General features: G+C 55.2%; 2 protein-coding genes across 8 annotated transcripts in view; both read right to left on the bottom strand.

The window, feature by feature from the left end:
- The window catches only part of COL7A1 (collagen type VII alpha 1 chain), a 29,979-nt gene extending 24,547 nt beyond the window's left edge, over nucleotides 1-5,432 (bottom strand). For 5 of the 7 annotated variants that reach the window (XM_071550860.1, XM_071550867.1, XM_071550862.1 and 2 more), the window contains exons 1-15: nucleotides 5,243-5,432; nucleotides 4,485-4,575; nucleotides 4,196-4,376; nucleotides 3,958-4,117; nucleotides 3,770-3,863; nucleotides 3,527-3,685; nucleotides 3,150-3,313; nucleotides 2,922-3,051; nucleotides 2,701-2,823; nucleotides 1,953-2,102; nucleotides 1,144-1,263; nucleotides 870-1,046; nucleotides 564-680; nucleotides 340-489; nucleotides 5-133 (exon numbers count right to left, since the gene is read on the bottom strand). In XM_071550860.1, coding sequence (XP_071406961.1) covers nucleotides 5-133; nucleotides 340-489; nucleotides 564-680; nucleotides 870-1,046; nucleotides 1,144-1,263; nucleotides 1,953-2,102; nucleotides 2,701-2,823; nucleotides 2,922-3,051; nucleotides 3,150-3,313; nucleotides 3,527-3,685; nucleotides 3,770-3,863; nucleotides 3,958-4,117; nucleotides 4,196-4,376; nucleotides 4,485-4,566 — 1,936 coding nt within the window. In that variant the 5' untranslated portion in view covers nucleotides 4,567-4,575; nucleotides 5,243-5,432. Of the gene's footprint in view, nucleotides 1-4; nucleotides 134-339; nucleotides 490-563; nucleotides 681-869; nucleotides 1,047-1,143; nucleotides 1,264-1,952; nucleotides 2,103-2,700; nucleotides 2,824-2,921; nucleotides 3,052-3,149; nucleotides 3,314-3,526; nucleotides 3,686-3,769; nucleotides 3,864-3,957; nucleotides 4,118-4,195; nucleotides 4,377-4,484; nucleotides 4,576-5,230 lie in introns of all 7 variants that reach the window. The other 2 variants (XM_071550861.1, XM_071550865.1) reach the window with 2 other exon arrangements.
- A 13,139-nt stretch (nucleotides 5,433-18,571) lies between these two features.
- Nucleotides 18,572-27,151, bottom strand: UQCRC1 (ubiquinol-cytochrome c reductase core protein 1). The gene is made up of 13 exons (XM_071550859.1): nucleotides 27,041-27,151; nucleotides 26,533-26,673; nucleotides 26,025-26,111; nucleotides 25,107-25,236; nucleotides 24,155-24,353; nucleotides 23,486-23,565; nucleotides 23,225-23,340; nucleotides 22,682-22,825; nucleotides 21,785-21,945; nucleotides 20,746-20,831; nucleotides 20,201-20,289; nucleotides 19,605-19,680; nucleotides 18,572-18,790 (listed from the first exon to the last, which is right to left on the bottom strand). Exons 1-13 carry the CDS (start codon nucleotides 27,110-27,112, stop codon nucleotides 18,726-18,728), a joined length of 1,446 nt encoding a protein of 481 aa, XP_071406960.1. The 5' UTR covers nucleotides 27,113-27,151; the 3' UTR covers nucleotides 18,572-18,725.
- Between the last annotated feature and the right edge of the window lie 386 nt (nucleotides 27,152-27,537).

Genomic DNA, 27,537 nt, shown 5'->3' with positions numbered 1-27,537 from the left:
TCACCCTGATTGTTGCGTACCACCACTTTATACTCGGTGGCACCAGGGACACCGGTCCAGCTCAGCCGCACCCACCTGCCTGATTCCTCAACAAGCCGCAGATCCGACACAGCACCCACGGGTGCCTCCACACCTATGAGGGGTTGTGTGAGGCACAGCTGGAGCTCAGCAGCCTGGACAGCACAGGCGCCCATACTCATCCTGGGTCATGACCAGACAGCTGAGGGGTCTCATGGCCAAGGGGGTCCCCAGGCTGAGCAATGTCACATGGGATATCCTTCCATCCCAAAGACTTGGGATTGTGGGGGACAACCCAGAGGACCTACAGCAGTCACTCACCTGTCTGGAAGGTGGTGACGGGGGTGGCCACCTCCCCGCCATCATAGAGCGTGTAGAGGGTGATGCGGTACTCAGTGCCTGGCTTCAGTCCTGTCAGCTGGTAAGTATTGGTGCTGCTAGGGAGAGACACCGTTCTGGGGGGCTCTGGTCCTGTGGGAAGGAAAGCGTCACTGCCAGCTCCTGGCACAGAGGGCCCACAGAGGCAATAGGCACCCCAAGTCCACCTGTGGCTCTCTTCCATTCTAGACGGTAGCCACGGGCATCACGGGCACTGGTCCAGAGCACCTGGATGGATGTGGGGCTCAGGATGTTGGTCTGCAGCATCTGGTCTTTACCTGTGTCTGCAAGAGGGACCCCATGGGACACACTACCCTGTGCCACTCTGCTGCCAGCCACCCACCCCAGCAGGTCTCCAGTCCCTGCACACAGCAGGGTTTGCAGCATGAGGAGCTAAGGGGGAAGGTTAGAGTACATCCCAGGGTAGAGTACAGGCCAGCAGCAGGATGGCATCACCTGTATCCAACACCTACCTGTCCTCTGCCGCAGGGTGGCTGTGGGCCCCTCCAGCTGCCCAAAAAGTGGGGCCACTGTTACCACGTAGTCAGTGTTGGACTGCAGTCCCACCAGTGCATGTGATGTTCGCCCGGCATCCAGGTCCACCCTGTGCCTGTCCTGCCCTGTGGGAGCCAGTGCAGCAGTCCAGTACCCTGAGGGGTTTTGTCAGCAGGTACCACCAGCCCACCCCTGCCCCTCCTCCTAGGGGCCACCAGCAGAAGGGACACATGCTCTGGGATAGGCACCTACCTGAGAGGGTGGCCCAGGAGAGCCGGTAGCCGGTGGCACCACTGGCAGGTTGCCAGGCCAAAAGCATGCTCTGTGCTGAGATGTTGTGGACAGCCAAGTGCTGCACACCCATCAGGTGCCCTGAGGGAAGAGAGGTGGCCTGTCTATCCCTCACAAGAGAATAAGGCAGGGGGCAGTGGGAAGCACCTTCGACTGCAAACCGCCTGCTCCAGAGACAAGAAGTCCTCTTGCCCCTGCTCATGGATGCTGAACTGCATTGAGGTCACTGAGTGCAGTCCACGCCCAGGCGGCTCCTTCAAAGCACCAAGCTCCTGCAAAGTGGAGCTCAAAGCCTTCTTCTTAATGCCTTAAATACTTTCTGTGGGTTTAAGACTGCCTGGGGCAGCTGGAATTGCTTTGCCCAAATTTGAGGCTTGCAAAGGTGTTGCCCTGGGGCATCACCCTCACTCCTACTCACTTTCCACCAGCCTCTTCCCTGGTGGAAACCACACTTTCCTCCCACAGACTATTGTGCTCAAATTTAAAACAAAAACCCCTACATTTTCTCAGTCACCATTTTTACATCATGTGAGGAAAGCCCTGGTAAAAACACTCTCGGAAGACTGCAAAGGAAATTGGGCGTGCACAGTACTGCATCCTGCCCCGGGAGCAACTTCTTGGGCTCAGAGCATTACCCTGTAGTTATGCTCACCTCCATCCCATCCCACAGGCAGCAATGGCCCATCCCAGTAGGGCACAGTGGGGCACATCCCTGTACTGGGAACCCACTCCTAACCCCAGCTGAGCCCAGGGCCAGGCACAGTGCTTACGTGTCCGGGCAGTGAGGGTGGCAGGGACAGTGGGCTGCTGTGCATAGCGGGGTCGGAGTATCACCACGTATTCAGTGTCAGGGCGCAGGTTGCTGAGTGTGGCTGACTGTGCGCTGGCCCCAAGGCTCTTCTCCTCTCCCTGGGCTGCTCCTGGAGGGGCGGCAAAGGGGTGTGGATGGGCACAGGCACATGTAACACGCCGGGCCCAGCAGGGAAGGGGTGTTTGTGGGCTGGCACCCTGCCCTGAGGATGCCAGTTGTTGCCAGGGGTGGGGAGTACCGGGAGAGGCTGGGACATGGGCCAGGGCAGGGGCAGCCCCTGGAGCACCTGGGGCCAGGGTGGGGCTGCCAGGTGTGCGGCTCCAGCTCAACTCCTGGCTGGGACAGGGGTCTGCTGCCTGCCCCCTCCATCCAGCAGCTATGGGGACAGACGTGTGCCTGCACCCCTCGCTCTGAGCTGGGGCACATGCCAGGCCTCCGGCCATCATGCACACCCAAGAACACACCCTAAGTCTTGTGCATGAAGCCTCTGGCTGTAAGAATACAGACGCTGTCTCCACACCTCTGCACACACACGTGCCCCACAGCCCACGCATGCATACTGTCTGCTTGGCTGCTGCAGTGAAGCTGCAGCACTCTGGGCATGGATCCTTGCATCAGCCCCCACCCATGCACTCCCCATGTGTACGAGGCTGTGCAAAGGCAGGGCATCCAGGCAGCACAGACCCTCGCAGGGACCGTCCTCTCACCTTGCATGGTGTAGCTGAGGCCGTAGCCCTGCGGGAGCTCAGGGCCAGGCTGCCAGGCCAGCCGCAGGAAGGTTGGTCCAGTCTCCACCACATGAAAATCCAGCATGGAGCCAGCATGGCTTTCTGGGGGCACACAGAAGCAGGGATGAGCTCCGAGCCCTACGTGCTGCAGGCACCCAGTGCTGGCGCATGCCCCTGTCCCCATAGCTATGGACACTCACGGGTTCGTGCTCGGCCGGACACTGACTCGCCAATGCTGTTGGCGTACTGGGCAGTGACAGTGACCAGGTACTCTGTCCCCACACGCAGTCCCCGCAGCACAGCACTTGTCTCCCGTGGCCCCAGGCTCACCTGGGCAGGAACAGTGTCACCCTCTTGCCATCCCCAGGTCACATGTGGAACCACTGGGGACCCACAGGAACTCTGAGCAGTCAGGTAGGAGCACTCACCTCCTGCCTTTCTGCCATGATCGGCTGTCCCAGGCCTGTCAGTGGCACATATTGCACCCGGTAGCCAGTGACAGGGCCACTGGCCGCTGCCCAGCGAATCTGCAGCTGGTCAAAGTCCCGCTCCAGGATTTCCAGGTTGGAGGGGCCAGTGTGGCTCTGCCCATCTGTGGGGAAACACAGAGGCTGTTGTCTCCAGGGTGCACGAGGCAGAGGGGGACCTTGCTGGGGCAACACAGACAAGTGTCCATTGGGATGGGATGGCCAGGATGGCATTTTGGGTAGGGATGGGTGCTAAGGGTGCACTCATGGTAAGCACAGCCTGGCACCCAGAACCATCAGCATCTGTGCCCCTCAGGAAGGAGGTTGGGGGCCCATACCCAGTGGTCGCAGGGTGCCCCCGACACTTGTGCACACCCTGCGTGTCACCAGTGGCACCAGTGTGCCCAGTAGCTTGAAGTCACCGACGTAGAAGAAGAAAGCCTCAGAAGGCATTGAGGCCACACGAATTAGCTCTTTGTGATCAGCGTTCTTAACCCCTGTGAGGGATGGAGATGATGAGTGAGGGAGGGATCCTGAACCAAGCAGGAGACTCACTCACATTGCACTGAAGCCTCGCTCACCCACAGCAAAGACCTTGATGCCCTGGCGCTTCAGCTTCGCTGCTGGCCCCTCAGCATCATCCTGGGACTTGCCGTCTGTGATGAGGATGCAGATCTGTGGGGGCCGGGCAAGAGATGTGAGACCCAGTTAGAGGCCCATGAACCTGACACTTTTCCCCATGTCACCAGGGCCACCAGCCTGCATGTACCTGGGGGACCCCAGGCCGGAGCTGTGTGGGGCCAAAGAAGTTGTCAGCAACATAGCGGAAGCCAGCACCAGTCCGTGTGTTGCCACCCTTGTAGCTCAGCTGCTGGATGGCCCTCCGGACACTTGGGCCATCAGTGTGCTGGGAGAAGGTGAACTCCACCCTGGGGGACACAAGGGGACACTGTAACCTCTCAGCCCTGCCACCCTGTCACCCCACATGCCCCCTTCCTGGGGCTCACCGTGGGTCATCGCTGTACTGTGCCACAGCAAAGCGCACTGCCTTCTCCCCCACCACCTGCACGAAGGGCCCCACCAGGTCATCCATGAAGGTGCGGATGGTGCGGAAGTTGTTTCTGCCGATGCTGGATGAGCCATCCACCAGGAAGGCGATGTCGGCCTCCAGCACATCCTCGCACACCACTGTGGGGCAGTGACAGTACTCAGGGCAGAGCCCTGCACAATGGCACGGTGGTGCTGGGCCTCTCTCATGTTTCCTCCCCCTGTGCACATCCAGTGCTCATCACCCACCTTGGCTCCTCTTCTGTGCCACGGCAGCCAGGGGACCCAGGAGTGTGGGGAGCACAGCCAGGAGCAGGAGCTGGCTGCTCATCGTGGGAGCCTGCAAGAGAGGATGCTGCCACCATTACCACACAGCAGCCCCACACCTTGGGGACAGCAGTCTGTGATGTTCCCAGCGCCACTCGTGCCAGGACGCCTGGCAGCATTGGGAGGGCAGGGTGCCAGTGCCGTCCCGGGCACCCCACGGCGCAAGGAGAGCCCCGCTTCAGGCCAGGACAGGCAGGCAGAAGCTGGCCCGTGTGCACCCGGTGGAGGCTTCCACCGTGTGGGGGGTCCGGGGAGCGACTGGCCCCACTCCAGCCCTCCCGGTCCAGCCCGGGCTCCGACTTCGCCACTCCTTTCCCTGCTCCACACCGCGGCATCGGCACCGCGCATCGCGACCCCTCCTGCCTCCCGGCCCTCCCAGGCCGCAGGAGCTACCCCGCTCCAGGAAGGTGCTCCAGGTCAGCGGGGAGCCCGTGTGGGCAGCCCTGCCCACCAGCCCCACGCCCCGCCGCTTCCCACGCGTGCGGCGGCGGGGGGCACCTGGCCCGACACTGCCGCGATGGCCACGGCGAGTCCCAGCCCCGGCACAGCCCGGCCCAGGCGGGGCGAGCCCCGCCGCGGGAAGGGTGGGCGAGCGCCCGCAGGTGCCCGCACGGGAGGCTCGGTCGCCCCGCAGCGCCCCCCCGCCCGCGGCGGGACCCCCGCCACACCTCCGCGCTCACCCGACGTCCCCGCGGGGCCGCTCCGTCCCGCACCGCTCCGAGCCGTTCCGTGCCGAGCCGGGCGCAGGCGGTGCCGTCGCGCACCGGCCCCCGGCGCTCCCGCCCCTTTATGGAGGGCGGCCCGGAGCGCGGTCCGGGGGGGGAGCGGAGCAGCACGGCCCCCGCCCAGCACGGCCCCCCCCAAAGGGCTTTTCCCACCGGCTCCCCTGGGAGAGAAGGAAGGGAAGCGGCTCCTCGGGCTGTCCCCCATCAAGTGCTGCCCCTGGCTGCCCCGTGGCGGCACCGCGCACAGGGGCTGAAGGGCTCCTGGGTGGGGATGAAGCAGCAGAGGGCTGGACCCCCGGGGAGTGTTTCTGCTGTACTTGCCACTTGCCTCGTTGAGGGGCTGAGTGGGCTCTAACAAGGCTCAAGGCAGTTTCCAGCATCTTCATCCTCCAGGAAGGTGAGTGGCTCTGGGACCTGCCAGCCAGGAGCTGGCTTCTCACCTCCATCCATCTCAGCGCGAGTGTCCCCAAGGACTTCAGGGCTTCACTCTGTGCAGAACTGGATGGAGCTGCCATAGGGTCCTGAGCCCCTGACCCCTTCCAGGTTAGAGCCTGACTCTGAACACCAGCCCTGGGAAATACAATGATGGTAAAGGGCTGCTGCCCACACCAGTGCAGCTCTCATGAGTCTCCAGGACAGCCATGTCTTGGCCAGGACCTTTCCTGTCCCCACAGCATGGGGTACCCAGCATGGGGCCCTAGCACCCACGGTTTTAGCATGGGAACTACCCTGGAGCCAGCTGTGGGGCATTCTGCTCTGCTCTAGACACCATCTCTCAGCGGCTACCGCAGCAGACCAGTGGCTGAGACCTACCCCAGAGCTGGAGAAATTGGCTGGAAAGCCACTGGTGATGTGGCTGCAGTTACTGGGAGGAGATGAAAAAGAAAGGATGCCCAGCAAAGTGGGCAGGGACCCGACATTGCCCTAGTCTCACTTCCTGCCCACCCAGTGATTGGTGGAACTGTCCCCTGGGTCTCCTCCTCAGCCCAGGGTGCACCCTGGACCTTCAGGGCACCTTTCACCCCCTGGGCACCCTGAAGGGTCACACCACTCCTTGGGGCACAACACACTGCACCCCATCCTCCCCATTTGTGCCTGTGCTCACCTGGGGCTGACCTCAGCTCATGGCCCTGCCATGTGCCTCATGCCACCTCCCCTCTATCCCCAGCGCCCCACATACCTGTGCCCTCCCAGCCACCGGTGCAGGGGCTCCCCTATGGCTCCTGGCAGGGCAGTGGACAGGTCCGGGGGCATCTTCTTGCACGCAGCAAGAAAAGCGATAGTGGGGGTCGCTGGGGCTCAGGGCCACCTCACAGCTGGAGGCCCGGGGCAGGGCCACCGGCCACCGGGCAAAGATGCTCCAGGGTCGGCTGTAGGCAACTTTCCCAGGCACACGCTGTTCCGGAGCAGGGGAGGAGTGGCGATGCCCCCGCTCTTCTTAAAGGCGCAGCAAGCAGTGCATCCCCTCCTCTTCGTTAGCCCTCCTCTCCGTTAGCCCTCCTCTCCTTAGACCCCAGCCCTGGCCCCCAAACCTGGCCGGGGATTCCGAAGTTCACCGTGGCCACAGGTTTCCCCCTGCCTGCCCCAGCCTTGTGAGTCCGGCCGTGAGTCCAGCATCCTCCGGTCAGGACCATCCCCAAACCCTCCTCCCGCCAGAGCTCGTTTAATGAAGACAAGGCGGCCTGTCCCAATTAGACAAGGAGCTTCGTTAAACAGGGAGCGGAGGGCCCTGCCAAGGGCGCTGTGTCTGGCCCCGGGCCCGGCACTGGTGGAGTAGCCCCACGGCGCGGTGCCGGCGACAGGGCACGGGCGGCCGGGGGTCACTCCGGCGAACAGGGGCAGCGCTGGGCCGAGCATCCCCCGGCGGGCACGGCAGGCAGAGACACCGGCGCAGCAACACTTCGCAGCCATGCCGGGGACTCTGCCTGTCACCTCGGCCTCCAGGACTGTGGCAGGCATCGGTTTGGGCTGGTCCCGAAGCCCCTATTCCCCATGGACGGCCCGGCGGCATCTTGCCCATCTTGTCAGTAGCGTTCCCCTTACATTGGCACTGAAGGGGGGCACGCGGGACTTCTGAGTCCCCCAAAGGAGAGTGCCTTCACCTCAGCTTTGTTTCCCATCTTCCCTCTGCATACCAGGGCCAGGGAAGGAATCCGCGGCCCGCGGCGCGGGACGGTGCTGCCTCTGCAGGGCGAGAGCACCAGGTGCGAGTGACTCACGCGGGCGCCCCGCGCCGCTGCAGCCAGTCCCTCCGGAAACACCCCGAAAACTGTCAGCCCTTCCTGAAGCCTGGCAGGCTGGCAGCCAGGCCACCAACCACTCCCATAGCCCAGACTTGGGGTTCCCCATCTCCCAGCTGGCTCAGCCCCAAAGCACGCTGGTTCGTCTTCACTGACACTAATCAAAGTTTGCAGGGCTGACCCTGACCCCGACCCCAGCTTCTCGCACAAACGCTGAGCCCCACAGGGGGTCACACCATCCCTGGGGACAGGAGCCCCCCCCACTCTGAGAGTGTGCACAAGGGAAGCACTGGGGCTGAGCTTCTCCCTGCCCATGCTTGCCAGGCATGAGGCCTCACCACTGCCTTACTGGGAAACAAGAAGTTAGTCTGTTTTCTTCATCCCCAGGTGAGGTTTCAGCTCTCTTGGGCGGGATGAGTCATACATACATCATGGTGAGATGGGTGCTGGGATGCAAAGCCAGCTGCACTGGTGGTGATCCTCTGCCCACCCTCTCCACATCCTGCAGCCACTGCTTCTGGCATTGATGCAACATGGGCTGGGATTCAGCACAACCCTTCCAGGATTTTAGTTTTCTGGCCCTGCAAGGGTCCTGCAGTGCTCCAGCATGACATGGACATCCCCTAGGCAGTGAGGATGCATGGGACACCTCTGGGACTGCTGGAAGGGAGAAGCCCCCTCTCCAGACACTTTTAAATTAGAGAGCTTTCAGACAGAGGGGAGCAGCAGGGGGCTGGTGCCAAGGTGGGTGAGGAGAGGAGAAGCTGGCCAGAGCCTGGAGGGTGAACCTCGTCTGCTGCAGGGGCCAGCTGGGACATGTTCCAGGAATGTCTCCCAGCACCAGTCACTGCCAGCTCCATGTTGTGGCACCCAGCCACCCAGTACTAGCATCCCAGGAAAGGGGCCCATGATTCCTTGCTATCATCACCAGTCAGCTCAAGAACAGCCCAGAAGGCCAGTGTCACATGCATAGTGCAGTCTTGGGGAACCCCTGTGCCACCTCGTGGGACACCCCAGGGGCCACAAAATAGGCCAGGATGGGGAAGTGGTCACCTCTTACCTTCGCTGACCTGTCCTGAGGGATCTGGGGTGGGAGACAGCAGTGCCAGCCCTCTAGGCTGTGATTCAGAAGGGAAATGGACAGCAGACCCCCAGCTTCTCTCTGCCAGAGGGGAGGGGCAGCAGCCCCCATCTGGCAGCTGCCCAAAGCCACGCCCCTGTGGGAAAACAAATCAAAGTATGACTTCAGGGTGAAGCCATGACCAGCAAGCTCCTCTCTCTGCCCAGTGGCTCTGGGGACACCCAAAGCAAGGGGAATGCTCCCAGTTGTGGGGACCACAGTGAGTGTGGTGATGGCAGCAGTCTGGTGGCTGAAGGACAATGGAGGCAAGTGGTCCCACAGCAGTTAGGCTTGGCATTAGGCTGGGCCCACTGTGCCCCCATACCAGGGTTCCCCATCGGGTGGGTGCGTGTCCTGACTCTTCAGCAACTGCTGTGGAGGGATGGAAAGTTTTTCTTGACCATAAACTGTTGTGTCTGGAGGCTGCTGCCGGTACAGCCACACACCGGCATTGCACGAATCTGTGCTGGACTGCTGCCAAGCCCTGCTGGCTCTGCAGAATGGGCTCAGGGAGAGAACAGTAACACCATGGGGATGTGACCTCCCTGGGCTTGGCTGAGCTGGGCAGGAGAAGGCAGCCCTGGTCAGCCTGAACACAGAAAGTGGCAGGCTGGCTCTCAGGGACAGCGAGGGAGAGGAGAGCCAGGCACCTCCAGGGCTCTGCAAAGGGCATGTGGCCAGCATGCCAGAAAGGGAAGGTGGTAATGGAAGCAGGATGAGGAACCAGCAGAACTGCATGGGGTTCTAGAGTCCCTAGTTAACAACTTGCCTTCAGCTGCATCCTGGGGCTGGGCTTTGGGTGGTGCTGGGGATGCCCAAAGAGGGTGCACAGTGGCTGGGGCTGGGTGTCAGGGACCCAGGGGGAGGCAGGGGCTGAAGTGCCCCATGATGCGAGTGACCACCCACACAGCCCAGCTCATCTGCAGGAACCCATCTTCTCCACTGACTGAGGCACAAGCTGCTCCCATTCACTCCTGACCCTAGACCCCCACTTTGCAGGAGGGCCCAGGCTCAGTAAATCAGCTTGGCTTGCCCTTCAGGATGATGAGGATGTAGGAGACAGTTGAAATGAAGGAACCAGGTGCAGTAAGCTACCCCAGCATCTCTATATGAGGCCAGTGCTGCTTTTTCTCAAGCTGACAGTCCCATGGGGTGCTCATGCCCTAGAAATGACCCAGACAGCCCAGCACATGCAACTATGGAAGGCAAACTCCTGCTTCTTCTTAGGGATAGGTGGATTCTCTGCCTTGGGGTTACAAGAATCGAGGTGGTCCCAGCCCAGCCCTGGCTGCAGGATATGCAGGCAGCAGCAGGCAGTGGCTGGCAGCACCTGGGGCACAGCCAGGCTTGGGGTGCATGGAGACCCAGGGACCCCTTGCAGTGCAAGAGCAGGGGCTGGCAGAGCAGAGGGTGCGGGTTCCATTTGGATGGAAAAGATGAAGAGAAGCCGAGGGAGCTGTGCCAGCCCACCTCTTGCACACTCAGAGCATGTGCAGGCTGGGTCGATGATGTGCAGAGCGTGACTCAACATGCCAGGCAGCTGAGCCAGGCCGTGCCCGTCTGCATCCACCAGTGCTGCCCAGCCTGCCTGCCCAACCCTGTGGGGGTCCCCAGGAACCAGCTTCCTCAGCAGCACAGAGCCTCAGGCTACGTGACAACATGCAAAGGTGAAAGGTGGCATTCCTGCAGCCCTGGCTCCAGGGAGAGCAGCTCAGGGCAAGACCAGGTCACTGCTGCTTCCCTGCAGCACTGGGGAAAGTGAGATCATCTTACCTGCAAACACCTCGAGCCCTTGCAAGCATCCCTCTGGGAAAGTGTGTGGCAGATGGGACAGCTCAGCCCCTGTTGGGTGATGGGGGGCTGTCACAGCACGGGCTGCTCCAGGCCTTGCAGGGTGATCCAATCTGCCACCATAGCTTCAGGGAACTGGAGGGGCACAGGAGCCCAGCACTGTTCCCAGGTACCTCACAGGAATGCAGACCAGCACCATAGGCAGGGTGGCACCACAGCTCTTTGCTTGAAACCAGACTGACTAGGGAGCATGCGAGCAGGGGTCTCTGCAGGAGTCCAGGACAGAGCCCAGTCCTGCTGAGCCAGGGCACTTGCAGCAGCACAGCAGCCCCTGCCACATGCGGGTACAAGCTGCCTGATTCCAAACCCTGCACCACCTCCATACCCCATCAGAGGAGGACAATAACCACAAAGCCATGGCTGCCCCATCCCTCCTACCCAGCCCGTACTGGCCAAAGACACCACCACCTTCCTTGTGCATGGGAGCTGCTCTGCTGCCTGATGTTGGGGTCCCCTGGGAAACAGCAGTTGACCAGCTTCCAGCATGGTACCCAGGGCCACAAGGCCAGCTGTGGCCTAGCCTGGCCCTGGGAGCCCCCACAGACCCTGAAGTTCTTGCAGGAAGGGGCACCAGGGTGGCAGGTGGTGCCAGGGAAGCAGTGCAGTGGTAGGGGGGGCTCACAGAAACTGCTCACCAGGCAGGGAGGAGGAAGAGCAGACAGGGAGCACGAGAGCCTGGGAAGCTGGAGCCATTCCCGGGATGCTGCCAGCTGTGCTGCAAGAAGCTGCTCCTCGTGGGGGGTTCACACAGCTTGATGGGGCCACGGGTATTTGTTCCTCCCTCCAACGGCAACAGCAGATGCCTCCCTGGCTGCAGAGCTGCTCAGGGCAGCTGTATTCTCAGGGGAGGAGCATTGCCAAGAGGAATAGCTGAGAGTCCAAGGAGCCAGCCCTCAGCGCTCACTGTGAACTGGCATTTCCCTCCCAAAAGATGGAAATAGCAAGGAATAAAACGCCTTGTGCTCATCCCTGCTGCTGCCACCCCAAAGACATTGGCACTGCTGGCCATGGCACAGCAGCACGCTGGCCTGTGCTTACAAGTGACAGCAAAAGAGACCCACTCTGGAGCTGCTCAAGAGGAAGTTTGCCCACCTCAGCTCTTCAAAACCAGGCCTCTGACAGTCCCTGTACCTTGGAAAGGCTGTCCCTTACTTGCTCCCTTTTTGGCTGATCCTACTCTCACTTCCCCACTTCTGCATCTGGGATGGGAGTCTGGCATCTGGGAGGATGCAGTGGTTGCTCAATGCTTCCTCTCTGCCTCTATTACAGTGTTTCACAACTTGCACCAACACCCCCTAAAACTACCTGCAGCTTCATATAAATTTCTGGCAGGACTCATGAAAGAGCCCTCACCTCACTCTTCCAGGGATTTGGCTGTTCCTTGCGCAAGGGGCACCCGGCAGAGCTGTGGGAGCATTGCCTGCAGCTCGAGGGCTGGTGGGAGACATGTTTAGGGGGGCCACTGCAGCCCAGCAGGCACCTAAGGGCATGTGTTCCACCAGGGAGGGGACGCATAGCTCACACCCAGGCATGGCAGGGGCCCTGTCTGGGACATGCAGAGGCACAGGATGGGATACGTACCTCTGAAGAGCTGGGGCCATGCTGCAGCCTCTGTGGAAGGGGCTTTTGTAAGCTGGTAAAGGTATATGGATGGCACAAACTCCTTTATCTGCACCTGCCCGTACCAGAGGCGTGCTGGCTAACAGTGCTGGATCCCCAACAGACACAGGATGCTGTCCTGAGTGTATTGCAGATAAAGGTCTGCTCATCATTCTGCTCGGGTAGTGAGGAAGCTGCAGGAACCCAACACCCAGGACACCGAGGCTGCAGGAGGGGTCAGGATCACCCCTACGTGTGGGGTAGCAGCCAGGCTGCAGGGGGGACTCTGCTCCAAAGAGATTTTTGCAGTTCACAAGATCAGACTTGTCCTCGTGTCTCTCCCCCACGAGGCTGGGCCATTGCTCCTTCAGCTCTTTGGCTGGGTGCCCGATTCCAGAAGAAAGGAATAAAAAGGATGAAGCACCCGCCCTGCCTGGTCGGGTGAATTGCTGTCTGTCACCATGGGAACTCCTCCCTCCCCAGGCTCCCCCAGGATGACTTCATATCTCCACTGAGCAGGAGGGTGCGTCACTGGGATGGCACAGCACAGCAGGACACGTACACCCCACACAAGGATCCTGTAGGGTGGACATGGGGCAGGGCAGGATGCTGCTGAGCTCCAAGGGGAAGGCTGAGCAGCTCAGGTGGGCAGCCCAAAGAAGGCAGAGGTGTGGTCTCTACCCACAGAATGCATTCCCAGGGGAATATCAACTGGGGACTCTCAGAGTGCCAGATCCTTGCAGAGAAAGTGTCACCAACACATCTCCACTCCTCTGTGTTGCCACCAAGAAGGAAAGGGCATGGCATCCTGTCTCTGGCCCCTCACCACGTTCAGGAGTCACCCTGAACCACAAGGACTGCATCCTCCATCTCCCTCAGCAAAGCTGGGGCAAGGTCCCCTGTGAGTCATCGCTGCGTGTGAGAGGCTGGAGCAGGAGATACTTGTGTTCCCATGTCATAGGGGCTCCCGCCAAGTGCTGCACATCTGGAACAGCTGTAAACAATGCAGGGGAAGCCGAAGAACCACAGTGGACAACAGCCAGGGGCAGCAGGGACCTCCAGCCTTGCAGCCGCCAGTGGGGGAAGGGGTGGAAAAGTAGAACTGCCACGTGGATCCCAGATGCCCAGGGCTCAAGCACACTCACCTGTTGCCTCTTCGTGACAGCCCCTCAGCTCTCCAGGGTATCCTCTGTGCCAGGGGAGTGGAGGCAGAAACCTGCCACAGACAGTGTCTGCCACTCTGGTTCCTAGAGCTACTGCTCACCAGGCCGCTGTGAGAGACACCAGCCCTACTCACCATACCCATTGGCAGTTATCTCTGCTTGGAAATCCCACCCTCCAGGTTTCATGGGTAGCACCAGGTCTGTTTCTCAATCACTACAAGCACTGCTCAAGAGCAACATGATCTGAACAGAGGGGCTATGGGTTTTGGTACACAGGAAGCTGTACAATGCCAAACTGCACACTGCACCCTGAGAAACTCAGAATGCATTTTCCTGAAGCTAAAATGCATCAACTGCTAAATCTTGAAGCAACATAATTTTATTTCCCTAGATTAAACATTCTAATAAGAAAGAAAATAGTTCTCCCCAGAAAAGTAAACTCATCCTTCCCTGAATACAACAAATCAAAGATAAGCAGCACATTTCCTTTATAGCATTATTCAAGTGCCTACTCTGAATAAAAGTCACACTCAAAGCAGAAAGCAGTGCAGAGTACTGGGGCTGTTTTACAAATTGCTTTGCACTCCTGAGTCACGATGTGCCAAGGGCACTGCACAGGGAGCAGCTTTTTCCTGGTGTCAGCACCCACCTTCACAGCAGGACAGCACAGCAGCCAGAAGACTTAAATGCTCAAGATCACACTGCAGGCTCTTGGTGGAACCAGGAACAGCACTCTGATATTCAGGCTCCTCTTTCAGTATCTTGAGCCTTGCTCAAATCAGGTTGTGGTATTCAATCCAGCCTTCACCGTCCTTGTGCTGTCTGCTGTGCAGTTCTTTAATCAGAGCAGGATGTGGAACCTTAACCCCAGGGCACAACAGAGGTTCAGCAATGGATGGTGGGACACCGAGCAGGAGCAGTGTTTCCAGGGTACCTGGCAGGTGATCCAGCAGAGGTATTACTGACACCTTTTTGTACAGAAAAAAATCCCTCTCGCTCTCATAGACCAAGGCTGGAACCTCCCCATGCTGCCACCTCAGCAGCTCCATTGTCCATTCCTGGGTAGATCCTCCTCCAGGCCCCACAACTGAAGTAGCTTTCCTCGGCACCCCTAGAAATGGGCTGAATGGGCAGCAAAGCCCATTCATATGCCTGGCAGCCCCACTAAAACCTTCAGAGACCCAAAGGAGGAAGATGTGTAAGGGGAAAGGACTGGAAAGCATGGAAAAGTGAGAACCACTGTTTCTCTTTGGATGGTGCGTGGGATAAAGCAGCTTTTAATGAGGGTGTTCAGGGCTCCGAGTCACCCTTTCCTGATACACCATTGAAGACTGAGCCGAGACAAAGACAACTCCTGCCGCCATGCCTCGTGCCTCTGAGCAGCCCAGGGTGGCTGTAGCTGGCAGTCAGGCCTGGATGGGCCTTTTGTCCACTACTTTTCCATGCAATGAACACACTAAAGCTTTACACGAGGCATTTCCTCTTCCAAATAGGAAGCAGAATTTCTGTCTATGTGTCCAGATACCACTGCCCATTGTTCCTCTCTCCTGATGTACAAAGTGCCAGCAGTGCACAGAAGGGTAAGGTGAAGTGCAGGAGCCTTGAGCAGGGCAAGTCTGCGAGTCTGTCAAGCACCAGGTGCCACCCTCAGCCTGGCAATCCTGTAGCCCTGATTGACACTTTGTCACAAGGAGAACCCATCTCTCTTCTGAGCAAACCACACTATACAAGGGGCTGGCTGGGGAAGAAGGCCACCATTGCTGGTCACAGCTCTGCTGTTGCCTCAGTCAATCCCTGCACTGGGGGCTGGAGCAGAGCAAGGCTCCAGCAACACTAGACACCACAGAGCTCCACTGCTGCCCTGTCTTGTAAACCCCACTCCCTTACGGCTCCCACTATTTTACCAGCCTTAGCAAGGCTGCAGGTAGAGAAGCAGGCCCAGAGTGCTGTGGGCTCTCCTTCCAAAAGCTCTCTGGCACCAAAGAGTGGCACAGCTCCAAGCCTCTCGTTTCTGTGAAAGCCTCCCTGCAGCTCCCTGCTTCCCCAGGACAGGCTTGGCTCGGTACATATGATTAGTATCAACTGTACTTTCCAGGGTGGGTAATTAGTTCAGGTGAGGCAACTCTTGACAATTGGCTGCTGTGGCCCCTCTCTTGGCAAGCACCTGGATCCCAAACAAGCATCTCACATATCAAAGGGGCTGCCTGCTCCACAAGCAGATCCACCCTGTACATCTGCCCAGCCCTGCACTGGGAGTGCTGGCAGCTTTTCCTACAGAGAAGAGGGAATCATGGAGCACTCAGCACAGGGCTCTTGTGAGTACTCCCCATTTTCACTGCTGGAGTTTGCATACCTGAAATAGCTCTGTATGGTGGAGACAAGCCACTGAAGCACTGTGCAGGTGACTGTGCAGAGCCTTGCACAGGATACACACAACTAGTATCATATCCTTTCCAAATCCTTGTCTTTGCCAGTCAGCAGACACAATGCCAAGGTGTCATGGAGGAAAGGAAATTGCCTAGAGGTAGGTGAAGGGCACAAGCTTTGAAGAGGGAACTTCACCAGGCGAGGATGAGACCATACAGAAGGGGAAGGAGCAAAGGCCAATTCATACACCAGGCTAAATTTATCAGCACAGTCTAATGGGATCCCAAGTAACCTTCCAAGTGAAGTAGCAAAATAAAACACTTAAGCCATTGAAAACTCAACTGGTCAAAGAGCCCCGCTAAACAATCCTGCATTGTCCATGGAGCCAGGAAACAGATTTATTAGGTCAACCAGGCCATCTCCAGTTACAGTGAACTTGGGATGGTTCTAGGGATGGTTCCAACTCCCTCCTCTGGCACTGCCAACTGTCCTTCACTGGGCAGCAGAAACTGTAGGAAGGGGAGGGGAGAAGTCCAGCAAAAGATCACACTTTTTCAAGGTTCAGGAAAAGCACTGAGGTAGAACACTTCCATCATGCCAGAGATTTCCCAGTTTTGATTCCCTTGGACTGAGGCTGTTCCAGTGGAGGAACAGCAACACCCCCACAGAGCTCAAACAAGAGACCTGCCAATGAGATTAGAGTTCTAATTCCTCCAGCACCAAGGGATTCAGCTGCCAACACTCAACGACTCTGCACCAATTCCAGGCTACACTTCCCAAACCCCTGATAAGGCTCAGAGCATGAGTGTTTTTGTCAAGCAATAACGCTCTTGTATCCTGAATGGGTTTCCCCTCCTCACCTCTTAAGATTCCCAGTCTGAATGCTTGTTGTTTACCAAGGAAAAATTCCATAGCAAACCTCTCAATTGTTAGAGCTGGTGAGATGCCCGTGTTTCTGGAAGCACAGAGGACACAGCACACAAACACTAGAGGCACTACAAGGCAGGATGCCATCACAACTGCAGCCAGAAGATGCCAACATCTTGGGCACAGCTCAGCCCCAACTCCTAGCAGGCGCCCAACAGCCCTCTGCATCCAATGGCAGTGGCCAGGGCATGGCTCCTAGTCTAGATCAGCCCAGATACTCAGAGTTCCACAGGTAAAAGCCATCCACAAAATCCATCAAAGTCTGCCCAAGCCAGGCACCTTTGCAGAGCTGCAGCCCCTTGGTTAGGACTTCTCCTTGCTGCAGTTCTGGGAGCACACTGCTAAGCATAGCCAGCTGCTTTTGCAGAAAAACAGAGCAACTTGGAAAGCAGCAGTTACAGAGAGGTTTGAATCCATTCATAGTATAAACTAGTGCCGGAGAGCCTGAGGAATTAATTACTCAATGAAAGACACACTTCCAAAGAAGAAAACTTGTAGGAAATGCTAAAGCAAGGATATACATCTACCTTTCCTTGTATTTCTCACCAACTACAAAACAGCCTGGAATCTCACCCAGGAGGGGAAAATATATAGCAGTGGAAGACAAAAGAGGATTACAGTCTGATCGCAGTCACAAAACCAGTGGCTTGAGGCATGAGCTTTCGTTTTTTAGCCCTCAGTGCACTTGTAACGAGCCAGAGCTTGCGATGATAGTTAAAACCCAAATTGCATCAAGAACATTTAACAGTTTCAAACTTGTCTTGTATACGCAATGAGTTCAGACATACTGACTCTCTGATCAAGAATCCAGATTCAGCACAAATGATTTAGTACACTGGATTAGTCTCAAGTATAATGACTAACTCTGAGAAACTTTTACACTATTTTTAAATCTCGCTTGTCAGGGCAGAACCTGGAAATTAAATGAGAATCCCACAGACGTTTATCCCAAAGACAAAAATTAAACAGGAGTACCTCGCAGCTTCCAAGGCTAGCTGTGTCAGGCTAGTGCCACCTGGTGGGAAACTTTACTTCACCCCTCCTTGCTCAGTTTCATCCTTTCTGTTCCATGTTCCAGCTTCCCGGAGGCAAGACAAGGGAGCAACAAACAGATTAACACCAAAAAAGCAGAAAGGGCTAGGTAGCTCTTCCAGACCTAGAGATTATCTTCCAGGTATAGGCCACAGCTTCTCAGTTATTATGTAGCTGAGTCTCACTGGATGGATGGAGGCTCGCCTGCAAGACGACTGTGTAGACTGACACCAACACACTTCACAATAATCCATGGTCATTATTAACCTGGTTTACAGAAAACCTGGAAGACTAATTAACACATCTCCATACAGAAACATATCAGTTACTGTAACACAGCTCCTCTGGAAAGATGTTTGTCTAGCAACAACTTCAGCTCCTTGCACCATTCTGACTACTAGAGCAGCACCAGGCAAGGCCCAGCTGACCACCCTCACCTCCTCCAGCAGGTGGTGGGGACTGAGCTGGCCAGCTCTGGCTGCAGCAGATGAGAGACAGAGAGGTTGCACAAGCTGCCCCACCACACAGGTGCTCACTCCACCAAGGGGGTCACCAATATGAACACTGCAGCCCATGAACAGGACAAGGATGAACTTTCCATAGATGCATTTTGATTTCTCTGATGAGCAGAAAAGTGCAGAGGTTCCCCTAGACAGTGCCTTTTACACTTAGGTCTCCACAAACAGCAAGGCTACAGCTCCCGTTTGATCAGGCTGCTGCTTGCACAGAAGGGCATGCTGGGAATAGCTTGACCTTCCCTGGTAGCCTCATCCCAGTGGAAAGACTTCATTCAACCGACCTAGAGACAAAACCTCTGAACGACAGTGCCAGCTCACAACAGAAGGCAAGGCTAATGGCAGACACACAAGATAAGAATCCAGCATGAGCCCTGACAAATCAAGACTGATTGGTTCAGTATCTCCCTAATCAGGCAAGATTACACACACAATCCAGCAAGACACACTTGACTCCCAACAGAACCAACTCCACATAGGATATATTTATTTTTATACATTTAACACCAAGAAGACAGCTGCTTTGAATGGACTCAGCTTGCTCATGGTGCACAAGACATTCAGTGGCAGAGGGAACCTGTCACAGTTCACAGCTTCACTCTTTCCAACCTGCAGGCACACATCCTAGAGACGGGTCCAGAACATGGCACTGCGGAGACGGTTGTAATCCAAGAGCTGTTCAATGGGACCTGAGAGAACAGACCAAGAGTTAGTCACTGGAGACATAATTAAAATCCCTGTGCAGTTTCTCATGGTCTTAAAACAGATGGTGGCAGAGCAGGCTCACAATTCAGAGCAGCTTTGCACAAAACTAGGCAACAACAGCTCAAACTTGCATCAGTAAAACTAGTGGATACTATCTCCTGACAAAACAAGGTGTTTTCTCACACTGCTCCACGATGCTCAGTACATCTCTACATACAGGTATGAAATGCAGGGACCACCAAGTCATTCTAACTTCCTGTTCAAACAGTCTCCCTTTCCAAGCTGCTTCATTTTGAAGGCCAGAGGAAACAGCTGCAAGGAGAAGGGGAATTCACAATACACAGGAAGGAAGGAGCAGAGCTGAGCTGAGCTGCTTAGGCAGGTTTTCTGAGAGGAATTTGTCCTTGGCCAGACAGACATGCCAGAGCAGCACAGGAGAATCAGGTCCCTTCACTTCCCTTACATAAACCACCCTGACCCCAGGGTAAGGACACCTGGCAGACGTGCTGGGCCTGCACCCAGCTACAAGACTCCTAGTCTTAGTCACAGCTCCACAGCAAGGAGAGGTGGGAGGACAGCCAGCAGCTCACTGCCACTGCATCTCCATCACCTGCAGGTCTGATCTCCTGGAAAACGTGCCTTGGCACACCTCATGTGCAGGGGTAGGATACCAGTAAAGACCCAGAGTGGCTAAGGAGGTCAGGACAGACACATGAGGACTGCCTGCAACTCACTTCCCCTAAGCTCTTGGCCCTGTCCCGTTTTCTAAGTGTGTACTAATTGCCACATATTACTTACCAACTGCTGCAATTGCTGGGCATTTGTCATAAATATATTTACTGCAGACCTCTCTCACCATTCTTGCATCAACAGCCTAACAAATATCAAAGAAGCAATTAATGACTCTTCCAGCAGACCTGAACTTCTCAAAGTTGCAAGTTACTTTTGCCATTACACATCCAGATCATTAAAAATATAGACTCTTGGGGGCCACCTGCACCAACTGCCCAGCGTCCTATACAACATATTCTTCTGAAGGTACAGAAGACAAGGCAGTCCAAAATACAAAGCCTTCCAAGGGTAACAGTGGCTGCAGAACTACACAAACTACGTGTTGGACACCTCTAGGGCAACTGTTGAAGGAATTTCAAGTTCCGCTGCTTAACACAGATGTATGCCCTCTTTCTGGGATGGACTGACTCCAGACACAGGCACACAGGATACAGAGTCTATGCAGAGATTCTGACATGTGTATCACTGTCAGTGAGATAACCACCTGGGCTCCAGGCAGTCTAAAGTATAAACAAGCCATGTGTTACTGCAGCAAACTAAGGCCAGAAAATGCTGACATTAACAATGCTCAGGTACCCCAGCCAAAACAAATGGATACCTACAGAAATCCTGGCATCCCACTCCTCCAGAGGGATACGGCGTCCATAGTTCAAGAGATGGCTTGCAATATTCTCACATACTCGTGTAGTACCTAGATACAGAAAACACCACATGGTCAGTGTAGCACAAAGCCTTCCACTATTGCACAGATCTGATCATCAGCCAAAGCACAGAGAAGAAGCCATAACCATTAAACCAGCTGCCAACGAAGCACAATCCCAATTCCCACTCTATGCAGCTCCAGCAGTACCTAAGCAATACACAGATTGCACTGTACACAGAATACACAATACACTGGTGTCAAGGCAGACCAGTCCAAGGGTCTCAATTCTTATGTCACCAAGCAGTATGTCACACACTGGAGCACAGCAGGCTGGAGTCAGCTGCTCTGACAACGTGGCAGAAGAATGAGGAGCAGGAAAAGGAAGTTTTGCCCAGTGCCTGCCAGCAGAACTGAAATGTCTAGCACAGCTCCTGCTCCCCAGGACAGACATGAGCAGTAACCCTCTGAAGGCTGCACAGTGATCAATCCGTAAACCAAACATACCATCCAGTTGAGCCACCATGGCATTTCGGAGATAATTCTTGGCTCTTGTCACCTCTGACTCTGTGGTACTAGTGCACAGACGCATCCTGGAGAGGAGATAGAAAGACCACGAAAGCTCTTAAAAGATGTTTGTCTGCTCAGACAGAAAGTTAATTTCTCCCTTTCCCAAGCCTCTGCAAAAATAAGCTGTTATCAACACCACTTGTCTTGCAGGCTGAGATTCATCCTTGATCTCTGCAAAGCAGCCAAGAACTGGGGCAAACTGAACAGCAGGAGGCAAGAGCTCAACCTCACAGGCGGGGGATTCAGCCAGCAGGATATACGCCTAGTTACACCCACAAATGTCTGAGCAGCCCTGATGCTGGCTCTGGCTTGCCCAGCAGACCCAGCAGCATGTAGAATGCATTGCCCTATCACAGGAGAAGGAAGGCGTGTCAGCCATTCCCACGCATGACAAGCTGCTATAGAAACTGATGCTGAAAGAACAAGACAGTTCCACAGAGTCTGTTTGGACTCCAGCTGCTCCATACACAGCACGACTCGGCTTCGAATCTCAGATGTAGCCTTGAACCATTACTGGTTCATGGACACAATAAGATGGACAGCCAGAAGGCTCCCAAACATTGGCATGACTCCAGCAGCAGGACAATTATCAGCCACAGCACAACACTCTGAGTGGCAGGAGCTCTGCCTGCTTTGCTCAGGCTTAACAACACAATGGAGATATGTCTCTTGGGCACCCAGGAAAGCCTTGTCTCTGAGGAAGGATCTTGCTTGTATAAAAAAAGCCACAAAACCTTGGTGCTAATATTTGAAAGCATGAACAAAAGACCTGAAGAGCCCTAAGGGATTGAAACAGCTCCTCAAAAGCCACATCCTAAGAGATTTACAGAAACCACTTACAGGATCACTTAACCAGAATGCAAGATACTGGTAAGTTCATAAAGAGACACTGCTCTCTGCATATGCTCCATCATCAGCTCAGTCTCCCTCAAGAGGGTCAATCTTAAACAGCAACTTCTGTCAAAGTTGTACTTACCACTCCCCCTGAGCACAAAACATCATGTCATCTATGGTCAGAGGATCGGAAACAAAATGGAAGCCGAAGAGGCCCGTGTCAGAGTAGGAGGTGTTGAACGTCTGGAAACTGTGGCAGAGATTATGCTCCACAGCAAGCGCAGCCAGCCTGCTAGACAGATTCTGTAAATAAGGAGATACTGTCAGCCATTTCATTCTCAGCTTCCTCACAGCTCAAATTCTTTCCCACTGAGCTGTTTTCACAAAGACCACAGACATGACAGAGCGGAACACTTTGCTGAAGGAGAGCTTAATTTAGACCCTTCATGTGGTCAACAGATGAGACTCACTGTTGGAAAAGCCACAGACAAAGGCCTAGAAGTCCATCCAGCAAAACCATTTCCTTTCCCAGCTTCAGATGAGCTGGTATGCATACCACCATAGGAGTGGGAGAAAATGGAAAGCACAAGGTCTCCCAGCAGCAGGGGTAAGCAGTTATACAGGCCAGGATTCCAGATGATAATGGATGCAATACTGGTGTTTTGAAAAAGTTCCACTTGCTCTGCAGTTGTAAGGCAAGCTTGCATCATGAGACTGTAGACTATTCTGCCGTGCTCCCATCACCGCCCCCACCAAGCAGTTAGTTTTAAGAGTGGGAATAAGCTGCTGAGAATTCACCACCTAAACCTCTTCCAAACTTAGCAGAGAAGGTTCAGTTCATCTCTCAGCATCACTTCACAAGATCTGCCCTGGATTAGCCTTGGCTACATATCTATCCTATTTTCCAGTCTCCTAACCCCTCTGCAGTTGGAAGCTCACCACAACAGCCTTCCCTAAAGCACAATCACATGGAGGATCCCCACAGTACTCCACAGGAAAAGGCTCCAGGCTCCCCCCATCACACTCACAAGCCTCTTACCTTCCCACCTCCAAAAGTGCGGTCGTAGCACCCAACGATGGCATTGGCCACATTGAGGACAATGTTGTCTGGATCAGCCCATCCCGGTCCCTCCACAGCAAGAGCAATGTGGGCAAGGGGCAGACCATCATCTCTGGCACGAATCTAGAAAATTACCAAGGAGTGGAGGAGAACTGCATGAGCACTGTGATCTGCCTACGCCCTGCTACAACATCAGGCTGACAAACTGGGGCACTTAATGTGATTCCAGTGGAATAGGAGAGTCTCAGGCACTACTGAGCACAAACTGCTCAGATGCGAATTTTCCAGCAGATGATGTGAGCAACAGCCTCTCAATGCTAATGGATTTGGGTCCCATCTAAAACCCAACACGTGGCAAATAAGCCTCAGGAACAGAACATGGGAACACTATCAAGATGCTGCATCATCAGCTTCTCTGAGATACACAGATTGTTCCTCTCAGAAGCAGCTGTAAATGGTTTCACATTCATTCAACAGTTGGGCAACACCTTCTTGTTTTGATGGGGTCCAAAACAACTTTACCTCACTCCCTGTAAAGCGACAGTGTGGGAGGATAGGCACAACATCCTCTTTGTATGTAAAAGACACTCCACCGAAGTGTTGCTTAGCCGCATCTACCAGCTCTTTGTGGGAAATACCTGGCAACAGCAAAGAGAGAGATTTACAGTCCTAGAGTAATTTAACCGAATGATCTGATCTTTCATTAGAAATGTGTGACAGGGGGTTGGTCACCAGCTTGAAAATACTCAGGCTTCCCCAGAATCACAAGGGTCTAGAACTTACCTCCAGCAGCTGCCAGGACCATACGAGGTGCCTTGAAGTGAGTATCAACATATGAAGCCAGATCTGCTCGAGTCAGTCGCCTGGAGAGAACACAGAGACCTGGTACATCAGCACCTTCAAACCGGAGGAATGAAGTTTAGAAGAAGCAAGGTCACAGTACAGAGACAGCAGTGATACTTCTTGTTGTGGGGTAACAATACTTTTTAGAAGCAAGAGTGCACTGTGAACTGTGTTTTCCCTGTGCTTTAATTCTAGAACACAGAGAATGGGAACCAGCAGCTAAGATGGAGAACTAAGGATAAAATTCAATGCAAACTGGAGAGTACTGAGGCTGGTCACTGACCTAAGGCAAGGCCACTGCTTTAATGGCCCCCCCCTTAGCTCTTAATTTCTCTAGCAGTGTAAAATTGACAAGCATGGGAGAAGGTTCAACCTGTTCCTTCCAACCTCAGGTCTTGCAGGAGAGGGTGCTAAGGAATGTGTGCAGCATTATGCTTTCACTGGCTCCAATGTGGAAAACACAGTCAGGGCACAAGGAGAAGCCCAAGGACACAGATCATCTCTGTGTACAGACTGGTTTCCTTGTGCCATCACCACAACCAAGAAGAGCAGTCCTGTACCCCCCAGACTGAAACCTGGGCTGTGTACTGCACCCGGCCTGTTGCTCACTTGATGTTCTCTGTGGTCCCCTCAACAGTGTGGGCCAGCGAAGTCCCCTGAAAAGCAGTGGCATGAAGGTAATCAAAGGTGACGTCTGTCAGGTTGCTGTCCATTTCTTTCAGCTCCTGAAGGATGACACCACGTTCCTTCTCGATCTGAGAGTCCTCCAGCGCACAGTTCTGCACAACGTCCGCCAGGAGCTCTACAACTGCAACACAATTCCCACGTTAGCATCCTGCTGCCTGACTGCCACCCAGCGCTGCTGAAAGGAGAGGAGACACACAGGGCGAGTGAGCAACAAACCCTGGGGAGGGGATGCAACATAACAGAGCTGAGTGCTGCCCATTCCCACAGTGTCTGGGAGGGACAAACAACACTGGTTTAGTAAGAAATCTCCAAGTCAGCTTCTCACTGCCAGTGGAAAGTAGGCAACATCTGCAGAAGATGAAGTATGCCAGAAGCAGGGCACTGCTCCAGAATCACACTGAATCCCTACAGTTTGTGACACCTACACCATAGCCCATATCTACAGCAAGGCCCATAGCTCAGACTCAAATCACTGCCTCTGGCCAAAACAGACCCAGAGGAGTCTGCACATGGTAGTAAAGCACAAGTAGAACCCACAGGAGCTGCAATGAGGACTCCTCACTCAGCAGCTGTTGCTGATCTCAGTTTCTCAGCTCCATAAAACAATCACAGAGTACTGAATCCTCCTTGTCCTCCCTCCTGGCAATACAGTGCAGCCTGACATAACTAGAGCTCTTTGTTTAGGAACACATGAACTCGCAGCCTTGAAGCACCACATCATGCTGTCTTCAACTACTCAGAACCTCCAACTTACTGCTCAGCTACAACTGCAGTCCCTGGTCTGTTGGTAGAAAGGATGCTTGGGGAAGAGACACAAGTACACATGCTTGCTTAACCTCCCTCCCAACCAGACTTTGCCCTGTGGCCATCCTACCTTTGGGCATGTCTTTGGACAAGGCTTTGATGTAGAAGGCAGTCTGCTCACGGGACGTGTACCCATTCAGGTGAGCACCCAGACTCTCCACTTCCTTCTCAAAGGCAGGGCCAGGACGTTTCTTTGTGCCCTAAAAGACAAACTCTATTGTGAAACAAACACATTTTCCTTTCAGGCAGAATTAAAGCAAGGAAAATAACAAAGACCTAGAGAGCAATTAAACCTGTCACATGATTCATAAAAGCCAAAAGCAAGTGCAGAAGGTACGAGATTTAAAACTTGGCTTATTTTCCCTAGATGGTTGAAGTGTATTTTCAAAGACCAAAACAAACTCAGCAGGGAAGGAGAAGACCTGTGCTAAGAGACAACACGGGTTGAAGAGCACATCCATGGGAATAAATCAAGAACAGTCCTGAACCAAAACTAAGCTGGTTTCTAGGTATCCAAGCAGTGAAATTCAGAAGAAGCAGAAAACTACTTCTAATACACTGCTTACCATTTAAGGAGCAAGCCAGGTACTGCAGTTGCCTATGAAGGCAAAGGCTGGACTTGAGTCAGCAACTCCTAGGCTTAGATGCCCTCTGCCCTACTCAGCAGACACTTAGGTTATTTGAAAAGCAACAGCTGTTGCCTCTAAGATTTGCCAAACTACTAAGAAAAGAAAAATAAATTTCTGTAAGAAATGCTGCTTTGAACTCTCTCTACTAACCTGAGAATGTTTATTAACACAGTACTGCTACAGGGGTGTTACACAGGGGGTGAGCTAGTCAGGGATTGGCACCTAAAGACTCAGTCTCACTTATTAATTATAATATTTTTTACTTTAAGAGGAAAAATAAGTAAATAGAAAATAAAAGTTAACAACGTATGGACAAAGTATTCACAGTAGCTCTGTGCAGAGCCAGCACACCTCCTTACCTTAAAGGCCAGGTGTTCCACAAAAAAGCCAGCTCCATTGTTCTTCGTGTTCTCATAGCGGCTCCCGGCCCCGATCCACACACCCACCTGGCAGCAGAAACAGCCAGTGCCAACATCAGAGAAGAAAGCAACGAGTACCCTCGTGGCACAAACATAACAGCAGGGCTCTGCAGACATTACACTGGTAGTACCAAAACAAGAACAAACACCAGCAACTGCTTCCCGTGCACACATTCTGCCTTTTTATCTACCAGCTTCACCAAAGCTGGTTTTGCCAGAGAGAATTTCTACTGCTCACTTACTGCAATGTGGAGAAAACTTGTAGAGCATGACAGCTTGACTACACACTGAATGCAACAGCAAGGCTGCGCCTTCTGTTGTTACATTAATCTCAGCAGTTCACAAAGAGAAGCAGTGTCTGTCAAAGGCTTTGGTTCAGACAGGGGCTGTCACTTTTAGAAGACCAAAGAGAGGCTTTGAGGAAGCCCTCAACCTGTGTTAAACTTACTGTGCAGGTTGGCTGCCTGGACTCCTCCGAGGCTACACGGAGGCCGTTCTCCAGGGTGGTGACCTCGGTCTCGGGGATATTCTGGAGTGTCTGGGCATAGGTGGCAGCACCTCGCTTCCTTGTCAAAGTCAATAACGCTGCCTGGAAAGACAAAGGCTGTCACCACCACTAACAAGTAGCTGCTGTCGGTAGGGCCGGGAACCCGCCGAGGCGCCAGAGGTTTGCAGCAGGTGGAAAACCCCAGGGAAGAGCCGGTCCCACCCCAGCACTGGGGCAGGGAGCGGACAGCGGACCCCGGTGAGCCCCGCGCTGGGTGACAGTGACAGCCGCCGCCGCTGCCCACCAGCCCGGCCCCGCCGCCCGCCCCGCGCTGCCCGCCGCGTCCCCGTGACCTTCCCGGCCGGCGCACAGGCTGGGCCCCGCGGCAGCACCACCGCACCGCGGGGCCGCCCGCGCCCTGCCCGGGCCCCCCGCCCCGTCGCTGCCCCCGGTGGACGCGGTGACTCACGGTGGGGCGCGGCCCCCACAGCAGCGCCCGCCCGGCCGCGCTGCCCGCCCGGCACACCGAGCGCGCCGCCATCTTGTCCCTCCGTCGACTGATCGACCCAGCGTGGCGCGCCTGCGCGCGGGGCGGGGCCCGGCCGGGGGCGGGGCCGGGGAGGCGCGTGCGGCCGCGGTACGCGCGCGCAGAGCGGGCCGGCGGCGGCGGCGCCCCCTTGCGGCGGGAGGGCGGCAGGAAAGGGTCGTCCTCGGGAATGGGGGTCCTGGGGGAAAGGGGCGTCCCGGGAATGGGGGACCTGGGGCAATGGAGGTCCTGGCGGAATGGGGGTCCTGGGGGAATGGAGAGACCGGGGAAATGGGGTTCCTCGGGGAATGGGGGTCCCTGGAATGGGGGTCCTGGGGGAACGGGGGTCCCGGCGATGGAGATCCTAGGAATGGGGATCCCAGAGGAATGGGGGTCCCAGGGGAATGGAGAGACCAGGGGAATGGAGTTCCCCAGGGAAT

Source organism: Pithys albifrons, chromosome 3 (assembly GCF_047495875.1).
Source record: "Pithys albifrons albifrons isolate INPA30051 chromosome 3, PitAlb_v1, whole genome shotgun sequence".
In the NCBI taxonomy this organism is placed as follows: domain Eukaryota; kingdom Metazoa; phylum Chordata; class Aves; order Passeriformes; family Thamnophilidae; genus Pithys; species Pithys albifrons.
Note: the sequence above shows the minus strand (reverse complement) of the source record. Positions and strands in the feature narration are given on the sequence as shown.